Source organism: Sinocyclocheilus grahami, unplaced genomic scaffold, assembly GCF_001515645.1.
Source record: "Sinocyclocheilus grahami isolate Dianchi unplaced genomic scaffold, SAMN03320097.WGS_v1.1 scaffold564.1, whole genome shotgun sequence".
Taxonomy (NCBI): Eukaryota; Metazoa; Chordata; class Actinopteri; order Cypriniformes; family Cyprinidae; genus Sinocyclocheilus; species Sinocyclocheilus grahami.
In genome coordinates this window covers 485,665-501,007 of record NW_015505743.1, presented here as the reverse complement: position 1 = coordinate 501,007, position 15,343 = coordinate 485,665, and the positions used below count along the sequence as shown (strand labels likewise).

The following is a 15,343-nucleotide window of genomic DNA, read 5'->3' as shown; positions in this document are numbered from 1 at the left end:
GCTCTCACACCGCCCGCTGCAGAGCGCGATTGGCCAGCGGCAGCATCAGCGCCCTCCTCGCCGTACGATTGGTGCAAGCAAACGCTCATCTTTAGATTTGAAAGTATTGCAACACTTCTAACCGTTCTCGAGAGCGAAAGTTTTGCCATGTCTCCGCCATTTCCTTTTCCTTCTTCACGAAAGGGGGAGGTGTCCTTGGAAAGTTCAAATTTCCTCTGAAATGCCTCGGATATTTCTTTTGTTCGACAGCTTTTCTTCACAAAAGTTCTCGAACATTATATACAGGACAACAAAGAAACTATCGTCGCCAAAAGATTTACAATCTTTGTTCAGCGAGTATAATGAGCAGAGAAAGTTAGTCACCCAACTTTTATGGTTCGCTTAAAGTAAAAAAGGGCAGTGATACCATGTATAAACAAATCATAGAAATTATTATTTTTAATAATTCTGAAATCAGTAGTTTTTTGGGTTTTATGGTTCACAAAATAATTTGTTTGCTTTATTTACACTACTTCCATGTTACCTTTCTTGAATGGTATGAGTTGTCCAGGTGCACTTGAAGACAGCATTAAATACATACCACCCCAAATTTCCCTTTTAATAGGAAATAAGTCATAAGCACAAAAAAGAAAAAGAAAAAAGTCAAACTATTTTGATGGGTCTTTAAATGCTGTATGAAAAAAATCTTCTCACTGGTAAGCCGATGACGTGAAACCTCAATTGTGTTACATGATAAACAGACTTTTCCTTTATTGTCTTTATCATGGAGTCACACTATTAAAACTGCATACCACATCAATGATATACTGCAGAACATCCACCATGCAAGTCATCCTTCATTCATATAAATGGGTCGGTTTCCAATATTTAACGACACAGTTTCACTGAGAGAGCACAGCTAAATTCACCCGTGCATTCAGATTCACACTACTAACCACACTTAAAACACCAGCACACTGGCTTCACAATTTCTTACTGATGGTTCTATACACGATGATGGAAAAATCTCTGGTGCTTCAGGCACATATATAAAGGGTCAAGTCAATGAGAGGAGCCCCAGCAACCAGAGATGATGATGACTTTGTCAAAACGGACGTCAAAGACAGGATTGACACAGATTACACAAAGCACCTCTGTTGTCACATCCTAAAGAATCCGGAAATGTTCACTTCTTCAGGAAGGATTCAGTCACTTGGGCAGTAAGGCATACACATACTTGTCTCTTCTCCGAGACATTTCAACACCAGTAAATTATTATATTGCACTTTAAAGGACCCAACTGAGTGAATCTCACAGGGAACCAAAGATCACAGAGTTTGTATGAAGAGGACAAAAACATGGTGGCGAAACACACGTTGACAGTATCATAAAGTTAGTGTTTTATCCCTCATTAAGGGAAAACAAGGACTGAGATCAGACGGCAACAAAACTTAAATGCAAAAAGAGGAAAGAGTCATAAAAAGGCTGGTAATGGGATCTGATGCTCCGCTGAGCAGTGGAGTGCAGATTCCAACGTCCAGATATAAAAAGTGCCACTATGTCAGAATTAAATCTCTTCTCATTTTTCTCTGAGCACACAAACTCCTGCGTCACAGCGTTGTGTTGCCATTGAAGTCACCACCTCCCAGCTGTCAATCACGGGGTCATAACATTCAATGCTGCTGAGCAGTGAGTTCCCGTCATATCTGCAGAAAGAACACGGGGCAGTATCAAAGCAAAAAATTAAGTCATTCATTTATTTTCTGGTAGTAACCAAGACAAAGACCCAATAGAGAAGAGTCTACCATGCTATATTGACATCTTACCCTGCAATGGCATAAAGGCGGCCCCTCAGGACCGTGGCTCCTACGTAGCAGCGTGGTGTGGTCATATTGGCCACAGAGGTCCAATAGTCTGTGCGGATGTTGTACACCTCTACAGAAGACAGGTGGGCCGTGCCGTCAAACCCTCCGACAACATATATGTGATCATTCAACAAAGCCACACCAGCCCCTGTAGATGAAAGCGGTCACAGCAGTGGAGATCTTCAAATTATTGTTTGATCTCAAACTAATAATAAAAAAAAGTTTATAAAGGGCAAAATTTTATTTATTGTCTCTTCCGTACATCTTTTTACAATATTATTTTTATTGTGTTTTTGATCAAATAAATCCAGCCTTGGTGAGCATAAGAGACTTCTTTCAAAAACATAATTCTTACCGACCCCAAAAGTTTGAACGATAGTGTATACAACATGCCATATGTAGAAATGTTTCTATTCATTTAAACACTTCTTAGCACCTGTTATAGAATATGATAGTGTTAAAGGGATAGTTTGCCAAAAAAAAATTAAAATTACCCCATGATTTACTCACCCTCAAGCCATCCTAGATGTATATGACTTTCTTCTAATAAAGGCCTTCTGAAGCGAAGCAATGCATTTGTGTAAAAATATACATATTTAAGTTTATAAACCATAATCTCTAGTTTCCGCTAGAGTGGCGTTCCAGCAGATGACGTAGGCGAAGCGTAAGCTCTGATGAGAAGTGATGAATTTAAATTTTTGTGTGAACTATCCCTTTAACATGTTAAAAAGGCTCTCTTCTCATGTGAGAGTACCTGAGCGTTTGTTGGCCATGGGAGTGACGCTGGTCCAGTGTCCCGTGTGAGGGTCATACCGCTCTACAGAATTCAGGATGTTCAGACCATCATAACCACCTGAATCCACAACAAAATACAATGTTTACATTGTCTGAAAAGCAAAATGTTTACATGTCATCTGAACATGTCTGTGCCAATCCCTTCAGAGTTCCTGCTATTATGAATGCTAGTTATGAGCAACTGTATTTCTGGATTCTCAGCACAAGACGACCAAAAGTAATCGCCACAGACTTCCAGTCATATTCATTTACCTTCTACAACAAACAAAACATTACCTAAACAGTAAATGAGTCCACTGGCTACAACAAGTCCTGCTCCCTCCCTTGCAGTCTGCATATCTCCCAGCATGCTCCACTGGTCAATATTAGGGTCATAACGCTCCATGCTGGTGTGACGTCTACTACCATCAAATCCCCCCGCAACATAGATCATATCTGTGAAAGGGGGGGGGGGGGGGGAAATCAGTCTAAGCATGACTAGTTCTGAAAATACCAATATTTTGATTGACACAAAGCTGGTTTGCTCAACCGACTTGCAAAAGAGGAGTGCTTCAGACGATGTAGACAAAGAACATTGTTTGAAGAAAATCATCTTGCTGTACATCCACCAAACCTACAACTAGAACTCTACAAATGTGTGAAAACAAGCATCATGTCATCATTCTGAATAGATACCTCCGAGAGTTGTAGCTCCTGCAAGGCCTCGGCGTACATTCATTGTGGCGACAGAGTACCAGACTCCATCTTCATCTGCTGTGTAGTCTAAACACTCAACTGAACTCAAGCGTGATCGGCCATCGTACCCACCGATAACATAGACGCGATCATTCAGGGCAACGGTGGCAACATAACGTCGCTTCCTTGCAATGTTCTGGAACATAAAATATTTTGAGACAAATAAAACTGCTGGTCAAATTTTTGTCAAAATTCATTACACTTTATCACATTAACATCTTAAAAAATATACTATAGACAGACATGCTGTTTGCTTCGGTGGCACCGTTGCTCACTGACATTGGGCAAATGTTTTTAATCAATGGACAACATATAACTTACAGGAAGAAAGCTCCACTCTCTGGATTTTGGATCATACTTCTCAACAACGTCAATGGGTGATTGCTGGCTGCCAAATCCTCCAATTACCAAGAGAACCTCTTTGGCACCTAAAACACATTCCAATGTCAAAATGTAGTTATACAAGGCTTCACAAGAAGATCATGAACATGTTAAGACACACAAAACTAATTCAGCAAAAGAGTGAACTGACAATGATTTATATATACACTGAGGATCAATTTGAGGCCTAAATACTGAAAACACACAGAGGCATCAGACCGAGTCTTGCTTGGGTTCGAGGACTCTGCATCTCGCTGCGTAACTCTGGCCGGAGGTGAAACTTCTTTGCTTCATCCACCAAATCTCGACAAGGCAGACTGCAGCGTATCAATGGCTAAAAAATAGATGCAGCACTCAATACAATGTACAAATATCATGCAATAACGCACACAAAATAAACAACACTCAATACAATGCGCAAATATCATGCAATAATGCACACAAAATAAACACACTATACAATAGTAGTGCTGGTTCTGATGGATTGAAAGCTAAATTTGTTAAATCTGCTGCCCAATTATTAATGTATCCTCTTGCTGATTTATTTAATTTGTCTCTGTCTACTTGTTCTGTTCCCTCTATATGGAAATGTGCAAGAGTTACTCCTTTTTTGTGATACTTATCTGATGTAAATAACTATCGTCCAATTTCTATTATTTGTTCTTTTACAAAGTTTTTTGAGAAACTTATTTTTAATCAATTTTCATTGTATATTAACTCATTAAGTATTCTCTTTCTATTTCAGTCTGGTTTCAGACCTAACTTTTCTACTACAACTGCTCTTTTAAAATTCACGAATGATTCCACAGGTGCCTTTTTCATCGACATTTCAAAGGCTTTTGATATGGTCAATCATCACCTTCTTGATAAATTGTACTCTCTTGGTTTAACTAAAAATGCTCTTCTTTTTGGTTTGGTTTAAGGCGTTTCTCAAGGTTCTACCCTTTTTTTCTATTTTTATTAACTTCTAATTTACCTAAAATATGCCTAAATTGTTCTGTACATCTTTATGCCGATGACACTGTTATTTACATCAATAATTCTGATTTGTTTCAAATTCAGAATTCTTAATCTGATTTTAACTCAATATGCTTATAATGAATAAGAAGTCTTGTTGAATGATGTTTGGCACATGAGGTTGTTCTTTTCCTTTTGACTTGAATATTACTTTTGACGATGGCCTCTTGATAATGTTGATTCATTTAAAGGGGTCATGTGATGTTGCTAAAAAGAACATTATTTTGTGTATTTGGTGTAATGAAATGTGTTTATGCGGTTTAAGGTTAAAAAAACACATTATTTACCACATACTGTACATTATTGTTTCTCCTCTATGCCCCGCCTTTCTGAAACTCGTTGATTTTTACAAAGCTCATCGTTCTGAAAAGCAAGGTGTGCTGTGATTGGCCAGAAGAGCTTGTAACACTCCAAAGAGAAAGGAAAAATTTAAATCGCATCATATGACCCCTTTAAAGTTTTCTTTAATCTTTAATTTAAAAAATGCTCCAGATTGATTATATTGTTAAAGGGGTCATATGATGCGATTTCAAGTTTTTCTTTCTCTTTGGAGTGTTACAAGCTGTTCGTACATATATAAGATCCCTAAAGTTGCAAAGCCTAAAGTTTCAAACCCAAAGAGATATTTTTTTATAAAAGTTAAGACTCGTCCACGCCCTCCTAAAACACCTCGTTTAAACATGCCCCCACATGTCTACGTCACTGTGTGGGAAGCTTTGCATAACACCGCCCAAATGTTCACACAAAGGAGGAAGGTATAACTTTGATTCTCGCTGTAGTATTGTTGCCGCCACCGCCATGTCGTGGAGAAGCTGTGTGTTTCGTTGTGAAAGTGAAACTACTTTGTTTGGCCTTCCAAAAGAGGACACAACTAGAAATCAGTGGTTAAGTTGTATTTACAACACTGTTCCAGAACAGTTCAACCCAAATATTCAGATATGTGCAGCGCATTTTATGGAGGACTGTTTCCTGAACCTGCAGAGTAGCCTACAATGCGTCTGTGCACAAAGGCTGTTTCTGTAAAGTGGGGCAGTTCCAACTTTGCAAGAACAGTCTGGCGCTTCTGACAGTCTGTAAACAAGTTTTTTATATTTAAAGAATTTGCCACTGACGATTCAAACGTGAGTTTTGAGCAGTGTAGAGTGGCGCTTGTTGTTTGCCGTTTCTTCGATCACAAATGCAGACATGGTTTCATGTTTATGTGGCGCGATACGCAACGCAACGCGTAAAAAGACAGTATAAGTCATTATAATCAGTAATTATGTCCCCACTGGATGCAACAAATGCCTCGTTTGTAATGGGTTTTATTGGTGTTGTCTCATCGCGCCGGGACACGGCATTAACAGTATGTGAGGGGCGTAACATTTCCGTCACACGCTTGAGGTATTCAGCCAATCACAACACACTGGATAGCTGGCCAATCAGAGTACACCTCGCTTTTCAGAACGATGAGCTTTGTAAAAATCAACGTGTTTCAGAAAGGCGGCGCAACAATAATGTACATCATGTGGAAAATAATGTGTTTTTTAACCTTAAACCGCATAAACACATTGCATTACACCAAATACACAACATAATGTTCTTTTTAGCAACGCAATATGACCCCTTCAAATGAGATGTTACATGTCAAGGGGCTATTCTTTTGAATAAATTCTATTCAAATACACTGGTGGGGACGTCGACACCATGAACATTAAACATCTTTGCTTCTAACTGCAGCATCCTGTACATTCATGCAGTCAGCATGTATTTGATTAGCAGAATCTGACCTCTATATCAATGACATCAGTGATGTATCGTGGAGTGAGCAGCGGCATGCGCACATACTCCAGCAGATCGGGTAGGTATGGCTCTCTCTCTTTTCTGTTGTGCTTCACCCAGTTCAGAACTGCCTCGAATACAGGCTCCTCTGAGTCAACCTACACACATAACACAGATTTGTTCAGGCACAAACCCCTGTAGCAAAACTAACTTTATTTGTTGCTTTTAATTTTCATGGTTTTAGATCTGTGTCTTCTCCAAATAACCATAAATGTAAGTCCAAACACTGTAATTACACCTTTAGAATAAATGGACGGTGGTGAGAGACAGGAATGTAGCAATACAAAAGGCAGATGTCTTTGTTTGAGAAAGTCCATGTGTATAAAACCAGACAAAAAAGCAGGGTTACAAGTCTGCACTTGTGTTTTTTTGCATTTTCTTCATTACTGAAAGTGGCTAAAAGTATCAAAAACACAAAAGAAATACCATTTCAAACTTGTGGCCAAATATGTAACATTTCCATCACATGCTTGAGGTATTCAGCCAATCACAACACACTGGATAGCTGGCCAATCAGCGTACACCTCGCTTTTCAGAACGATGAGCTTTGTAAAAATCGGCCTCGCGTTACAGAAAGGCGGGGCATAGAGGAGCAACAATAATGTACATTATGTGGAAAATAATATGTTTTTTTTACCTTAAACCGCAACATCATTTGGCCCCTTTAATCACAATTTGTGTTATGTAACAAAAATATTTTGTTTTGAAACCATGTATAAATAAGTGACAGAAATTAATCCTTTCCATCATTTTGAATTCAGATGCTTTTATTTGGGTTTTAAAATGTAATTATTTTGTTTTGTTTAGACTACTTCTGTATGTTTCTGACTTGCATGTTGTAATAATGAATGCCCAACAAAGGTACAAGTTTCCCAATGCACTTGAAGGCATGGACTGAAAGAGAGCAGAGAAGGTCAATGCAGACAAACTCACCTGGATCTCATCACACTTGATGAGTTTTTCCACCTCACTCTGACTGAGCAGCATAAACTCTTCCTGTTGCACCACCTCAGCAAAATGTTTCTGTGAGAACAGTTCAGCTGCCTGCATCAAGTCCAGACAGTTGTGAGTTTCTGCAAAGTCTCTGATTCCCAGACAGTTTGATGGATCCAACTGACTGTTAAGGAAATCACAGCAAGCTCTCTTCACACCTGTGGAGAACAAACACAAACATCAGACTGGCTTATCTGCATTAAATACAGCAGAATTACATCTAAATCCACATCAGGTATATTAGCAAATCAAGAAAATTCATTAAGCAGATATGAAAACCAAAGTCAGATATTTATATTGCAGATATATTATGTGTGGCAGACAAACCTGCTTTGATTTAAGAACAGTCTTTTATTCCATTGGTAATTTAGTGTGCCCGGAAATGAGTCTTCGTTTTAATGCCGATCTCTGACTAGAATGGATTTGCCTGAGGGATTTGGCTAGTTATACAGCTCTTAATGGCAACTACCATTTCCTTCTGCTCAAAGCAACCTAGAAGCCTGATGCTGCCACCGTCATTCTTGACAGAAGGGAAGGTGTTAACTAGGTGCCAAGCTACTTTTTGTTTGTACCAAACATAAATGTTTTACTTTCAGGATGAAGTACTTTCAAAAAAGCTTTCAGAATTTGTCACAGGGCTTTTGGGTTTTTTGTCACGACCTTTGTCAGAAACGTCCTCTAGTTTGAGTTCAAAAGAGATTTTGTTGATCCCTGAAAAGACTCTCCCATTTCAGACAATGTACAATTGCTCTACTTGTCATGTTGCTCAATTTGGTAGAAGTGCCCGATCTTAAAAGTATCTGGGATGTGTTGTTTTACATTTTAATTCCAAGGACCCAATGGGTACGTTTACATGCACAATTTTTGGTTCAATTAGACTGAATTCATTCCGATTGATGAATATAAATGTAGTGTCTACACAAACGCTAAAGAATAGTGATCGGGTTGATGTGCGCGTTTATGTCAAGTTATTTATCACACAGTAAAAATGCCCCTCCCCGTGCCCAAAACGGGTTGCCTGTGGATGAGTCTCCAAAACAAGGACTGGTGGGAGGCTGTCCTGCTCCACTTCACAGTTGCCGAGTGAAAGGAGAGTTTTATAATGACAGGACACGCATTTATACAACACTTTATTCAAAAGGAAGAACCGCTCGTACCGCGCGTCATACGTCATTACGCTATTTCTGCATCATTGCACATGCGCAGTCCTTTCAGTTTCGGTGTTCAATCTGATCGAGTGTTTACATGCACTCTCAATCGTATTAGAAAAGGAATAAACCACCCCCTTCAATCCGATCGAAATTTCACTCCGATCAAGCTCAATTGGATCAATTAAGGTGTTTACATGAAGTCTTTTCAGTCCAATTGAGCCGTCAATCTGATTACAAACGGATTATTTGGTTGCATGTAAACGTAGCCAATGTTCGTTAGAAGGCTAAAAGCTTCCAATCTCAAAGTTGGACAGTGGTTACATAATTATATTGTAAACATAATAGGAGACACAAAATTATTAAATGAAACTCTAATCCTGAGAAGTGGGTATGACTGGTTGCACACCAAAAGCAAGTGACTGAATGTGATTCGTGTTATTTTTATTTTTAAATGTTTCAAAAAAATATTTTTCCGATTTCTGTTTAAAACCATAGCTTTCAGTCTTTTTTTATCCCACACATCTACAGTGAGTTTTTAGCTAAATTGGATGTATTCGGAGAAGGATACTATACAACTGAAAAGATTTCATTACGTTTTTTAGAAAAGAAATTAACTATTCAGCAAGGACTTGTTAAATTGTTTAAAAAGTAAAGTAAATACTTTTACATTGTTACAAAAAAATCTTTCATATAAATGCTGTTCTTTGAATGTTCTATTCAACAAAGAATCTTGAAAAAAGTATCATGTTCCCAGAAAAAAAAAGCAGTGCAACAATTTGAAAAAAACTTGACTGTCAAGTTCAAAATAAGACAAACTTAACTGCTGACTGTACATTAACTTAACTGTTGTCTGTTAATGTTTGCTAAAAAGACCATACTTTCTCATAACATATAAAAATTGCATAAATAAAAAAACTAATATTAATAATAAAATAAAAATGTACAAACACCCCACCCCCAGGATAGTGTGCATACATAACAGCATTAAATATTTTCCAGGTTATGCATCTACCCGGCCAAGCTCTAGTTTCTTTAGTTCAGTCTGGTAAGATGGCAAAAAAGGCGACCAGATACATCTGAAATAATCCACAGTCCCCTTAAGTGAAAAGGCTTTATCATGTGCATTATTCAGATGTGCTGATCTTGATATTTACTTCCAATGTATATAAGAAAACCATAAAGTTGTACAAATAATCACAAGGGTTTGGTAATATTAAAATCCCATAACAAAGAATCAACAACATGAGCTGAGCTGGTTTGTGTGTTTGTACCTTTGAGCTGCAGGAGACAGGCAGCGGGCAGCAGCTCCTGAACGTTTTCTACTGTAACCAGCACCGTCTCTGTGTAAACAAAATCCAACAGGATCTCCATGGTGGACGCTGTGAGGCCCTGAATGTCCACAAAGGACTTCCCTTTTTCAGCAAGCTATAGAGCAACAAGAAAATGATGACACAAACATATTTAACGTGACATATTTTTGTAGGCCAAAACATGGAAGCAAGTTAACATTTTAGCACTTCCAGTTCTCATCTACTCACTAGTCTGCTTTTCCAGTCTCACTGTGTTTATGATCATACTCTCGCAAACTATTCTAAATCAAACTTTCATTGAAAATGTTTCAGTCCCACTTTATATTAGGTGTCTTTAAATACTATGTACATAATAATAAAATAATGAACTGTAAGTTACAATTAATTGCAAAACACATAAAAACATGTATAAGAGGATAGTATCAAATAATTAATTGAAAAGTAAGTACATAGTAGTTAAAGACACTTAATATAAAGTAGATCCAATGTTTCTATAAAGACCAAAAGAGTTATGCGAGTGGTGTAGTTCATTTATAGCCTATGCTTAGCTTTATCTATTGCCGATTGCATTTAGGCTTTAAAATTCATAAAAGTTGTGTTTAGTTGTGAGGATTTTTACACTAGGGCTGTCAAATTTGTCGAATTTCGAATATTCGTTGAATAAAAATTAAAAAATCCACATTTGAATGCAAAAACGTTGCATTCGAATTTAAGGTCTGCGTCAGCCGTCAAGCAGCCTTATCAGTGGCGCACGAGATGCGATGACGATGTATGTGTCATTGATTGCATTTGAATGCTTTTGTTAGCCTATCCAGTTGAACCCACTAGATGCTACGTTGTTCATTCATATATTGCGGAAAACAAGAGCATCAGTGTGGAGATGTTGTTTACGTCAAAACTGAAACCAAGCCGTTCACAGAGAACGCATATTTATCACATTTTCTAGAGGGACATCTATCAGCGTTGCACTCAGGTCTCGCAGAGAGCGGCATGTTTAGAAAGCCATGTAAAATTAACGCAAGTTCAACTTTTAAAAAACATGTCTAAAGACGTTATGGCGGTTTTTCCCCATCCCACTGCATCATGTTTTTAAATGAAGAAAGTAGCCTACTCTTTGTGATTGGTTTTCGGTCCTTTGTATTAAACTATACATACATGCATGGTGCTGTTTTTTTTCTAATTGTTTAAGCAACTTTATTAATTACATATGGTTTAGAAACATTATTTAAAAAATTATGCACTTTTTTCAAAGATAGTCGTGTTATTTTATTACGCTTTGAAGAAACGTGCATAATATTTAGCTCAATGCGCCCTCTTGTGGCCTCAGGAGAGAAGCCAAAACTGAAATTATGCCTTTTAAATTCGAATTTTGATCATATTTAAGTAGAAAATTCAAATTTAGTTTCAGTCATTTTGACAGCCCTAGAATACACTACACAACTTTTGCCCAGATTTACAGTCTAGAGAAGTTGACGCCAGATGCCCAAAGTCGGAGCCACTCTGCAGATTTGAGTTGACAGACTTCACAGAAAATTTTTGATTTTTTTTTAGCTTCAGACTATGCGTCAATCCAACTGTAGGACATCAAACATTTTGAGCCATGTTTGATATTTTAAGAACACAAGAAAAGGAAGGAACAGGAAAAGTTATGAAATAATAAAACAGTTTAATATCAAATGTATCCTTATATTGTTTTTATATTGTTTAAAATCTGTTCAGATTTTAAAAGTCATGTAGTGTATTCCAGCCTGAAGAAAAATAAACTCTCAGAGCTTATTTTCTGCAATAATTTATTACAGGCCACTACTATTACCATTATATAATATATATATTCCTATAACACTACTTTTCTTACATTGTACCAGAGATGAGTGACAACATTTTCATCAATCAGTCTGCATGTAGCTTGACAACATGTGTTGTGTTCTCTCTAGTATCAACTTCAACATGTCTGACAATAAAGAGACTGCCTGCACCTCCTACTGTAAAGGAGCAGAACTGCAACAAAGTTAGATTTTTTTTTAATCTAATTTTTTGGATACAGAATAGAAAATAAGACAGGAAATGATGAGAAGCAAGAAAAGCAAGATCATGAGCCATATTCGAACATAAATAACTGAATAATCACAACAGCTCAACATGTTGAAGCTTGTCTGCTAACTGCCATATCAAGAACCAGTGACAGTGACAATGACAGTGTAATTTGTTGACATTAATTTAGCTCATTATAGTTTTTTAATAATTGGTGAACAGACTGCTTCAGTTAAGACCACAGTGATTTGTGTAACATGTAAGAGATGAGTGTGCATGCATACAGAGGGTATTTGTTACCTCACTGGTGAACATGGCACAGAAATAATCACTGCAGGCCGCCAACACAATGCGGTGGGCCGGAAAATCTGTGCCCTCCACCCTCAGAGTGATGTCGCACAGCGTGTTGCTTTTTCTCAGGGCGTTCATGGCATTCAAGATGGATTTGGCATGCGAATTGGTCATGATGTCCTTGGGCGCCATGACGACAGGGGGTGGGGTGGAGTGACAAAACCTCAGGCACTGCAGGATGATGATTTCTGTAGGACACAACCAATCAGTGAGCAACACAGCTGATCCCGAATATTACACATAAGACATTCTTTCTTCAGTTAAACATAAAAGACGATATTTTGAGTTTGAGTTTTACGTTTCTGTTCCCTTTGACTTCCATTGTATTTTTTACCCATCTGATGAAAATCGATGGGAACTGAAACTGTTTGGTTACCAATATTCTTTAAAACATCTACTTTTATGTTCAACAGAAGAAAAAAAAGTCATTCGGGTTTTTAACGACATGGAGGCAAGTAAATGATGGCAGAATTTTCATTTTCGTGTGGACTATTCCTTTAATATCAGACAATATTTGTCCATATCTGCATCTGTATTGTAGCTTAAAAGTTTACAGCTGTACATTATCATTTGATGAGAATGTTCTTTTTAAAATGCATTAACCAAAAAGACCTTCCAAAGAAATCACAGAAAGAAGCTGAACCTTAACGACAACTGCAAAAACAGTAAAATGATAGTTTCTCAATGAAACAGCTAAATTCCTATCCTTTTGGAAATATAAACTTTTTCAGTACCTTTCTAAAAAGAGTGAATGCAGATACATAAACAATAATATGCTTTAGAACAGGTCTACCTGTAGGCTGTGTTGGGCACTACACCCGTGTATTACTGTAGACGGGAAACAGGAATCACTTCTTCGTATTTCATATAATTGTATTAGTATAACTTAATCGAAACGTGTTGGTGTAAATCAGGTGAGAGTTTAAGCCTCACAGAGGTGAGATGAGGCTACATGCTAAAGCTAACTGAAACCGTATGCTAACCCACACATAAACATCTCAGTTTGAACTCACAACGTACAGCCGATCCACAGCAGAACAGAAACGGACCAGGACTGGATGACAGCACACGGCGGTCTATCTGGACATCTGCTGGCACCCCTCACAGGGAGACCCTCGCAGGTGTGAACTGAATTAATTTTACTCCAGCAATGAAAAGAGCAGAGCTCACGTGTGCGCGCATCCTCAGCAAAACACTGCGACGTCACCAGCGCGCGCGCGTGCGCACTGCGAACCCCGTGCTCGCGCGTCATCTTAAATAACAGACTCAGGACTTTACTTAATCATTTAATTTAGAAAAAAAGTGTTATGATAAAACCGCTATAAAATGTACTTTTTTATAAAACAACTCGACAGCAAGTAAATAAATAAAATAAAACTATGCGTGAATAACTACAACTACCCCAAGGGTGTGAATTGTAAATGCTTTAAGAACTGGACATCAGTTGCAGTCTTTATATTGCAATTTGTTAGCAAGTTATGTTTTTATTAAACACAGTAGCTTTAAAATTCATGTTTGATATATTACCGTTGCTTGAAGTAATGTTAACCACAGACCTAAACACTTTCACGGTCTTTTTCCATTTTCGGACTACAAACTGAACAGCTCTGTTTGTATAATAATTTCAAGTGAAATGTAGTCATGCAATCTTTTGACAACCAGACCTGTGTCATGACTAAAATCTGTCATGATTGTAGTTCAAGTTAGGCCTAAACGACAATCGTGTTAGATCTGTGTACTACCTTGTAGGTATTGTGATACATATTAGAAGGAAAACCTCAGAAAAAAATCAGAAATGTAGCGGAAAACGGAAATTAGTTGAAATACTAAAACTAAAATATATTTATATACATTTATACAAACACACACTCACAGTGGAGATCAAAATTAAAGAACAACTTAAGAACACTTGATATTTTTCAGAAATAATGTAATCTTCAAGGTTCAAAATCATGCTAGTAGAAGAGTGGCTATATCATGCTAGTAGAAGAGTGTTTTACAAAATAACCAAAGCACTTCAACAAAAACCCTTTATTTTGTGTAAAACACCATGATCAAAATTAGAGAACAGCAATGACAGTAGCACAAAGAAAAATTACAACTAAAATGTCTGAAGGTTACAGCGGTCAAAAATGTACAGGCCCTTGTTGTGAATGACTTCAGCACATCTGCGGCAGCAAGACATCACTAGTCTCTCACACTGCTCTGGTGTGATCTTGGTCCACTCTTTGGTGACTGTAGTGGGTTTCTTAGCTATAACTTTGTCATCAAGGATTTCCAGAGATTTTCAGTCAGGTTTAGCTCAGGACTCTGGGCTGAACTTTTGTTTTCAACTTCAAGGAACTGCTTAACCCGTGTTGCAGTGTGGCATTGTCCTGCATGAAAATTGCTGGCTGATTGGGCGATGAATGCAGGGAAGGAACCGCATGTTGCCTCTGATAAACATTTGCATCCACTTTGCCATGTAGCTGTATAAGAGGCCCAACTCCTGCAGAAGAAAACATCCCCCAAACCATGACACTTCCTCCTCTTTCACTGACTTCTTTAAGCACTTTGTGGTGAGCTATCCCTATTTGTTCCGTACACACCGCGTTACACAAGCAAGTTTTAATCAGGATGTTTGTTCGGTCGGGCAAGTAAAAAAAAACAACACTTTAAACTAGCTAGAAGGCTGATGGTCAGCTGTAGCTCGACCTACATTTATTATTATTGAGAACATTATACACAAAGAAAGCAGCTCGACCTGTATTCTGTCTGATGCCACAGTAACTACGGGAGGTGGGCTAGGAGGAATCTTCGGTCAGTCCAATGATTGTAAAACAGTGTCCATCAGACTTGAGATATTTTAGCGGTTATGTGACCAAAATATTTAAGAATCTGAATTTAAGACTTTTTAATGCCTTTTATTAGCAAA

General features: G+C 37.9%; 1 protein-coding gene across 2 annotated transcripts; it reads right to left on the bottom strand.

The window, feature by feature from the left end:
• Window positions 1-471: 471 nt before the first annotated feature.
• On the bottom strand, window positions 472-13,630 carry LOC107556315 (kelch-like protein 12). 2 transcript variants are annotated; one of them, XM_016239390.1, is made up of 12 exons: window positions 13,443-13,630; window positions 12,379-12,617; window positions 10,009-10,162; window positions 7,527-7,744; window positions 6,542-6,691; window positions 3,975-4,089; window positions 3,696-3,802; window positions 3,315-3,510; window positions 2,916-3,074; window positions 2,599-2,697; window positions 1,806-1,992; window positions 472-1,685 (listed from the first exon to the last, which is right to left on the bottom strand). In XM_016239390.1, the coding sequence occupies exons 2-12, from the start codon at window positions 12,559-12,561 to the stop codon at window positions 1,559-1,561; spliced, it is 1,695 nt and encodes a 564-aa protein (XP_016094876.1). In that variant the 5' UTR covers window positions 12,562-12,617; window positions 13,443-13,630; the 3' UTR covers window positions 472-1,558. The 2 variants fall into 2 exon arrangements, with proteins under 2 accessions (XP_016094876.1, XP_016094877.1); XM_016239391.1 differs by having other exon boundaries at window positions 13,450-13,630.
• Between the last annotated feature and the right edge of the window lie 1,713 nt (window positions 13,631-15,343).

Bases quoted from the DNA above. Each gene is read 5' to 3' on its own strand.
- LOC107556315 (XM_016239390.1), bottom strand. From the start codon at position 12,561: ATGGCGCCCAAGGACATCATGACCAATTCGCATGCCAAATCCATCTTG. The intron at 4,090-6,541 runs GTCAGATTCTGC...TCTATTTTTTAG, and splicing joins CTGATGTCATTGATATAGAG to CCATTGATACGCTGCAGTCT. The intron at 2,698-2,915 runs GTAATGTTTTGT...TTGTGGATTCAG, and splicing joins TGGACTCATTTACTGTTTAG to GTGGTTATGATGGTCTGAAC.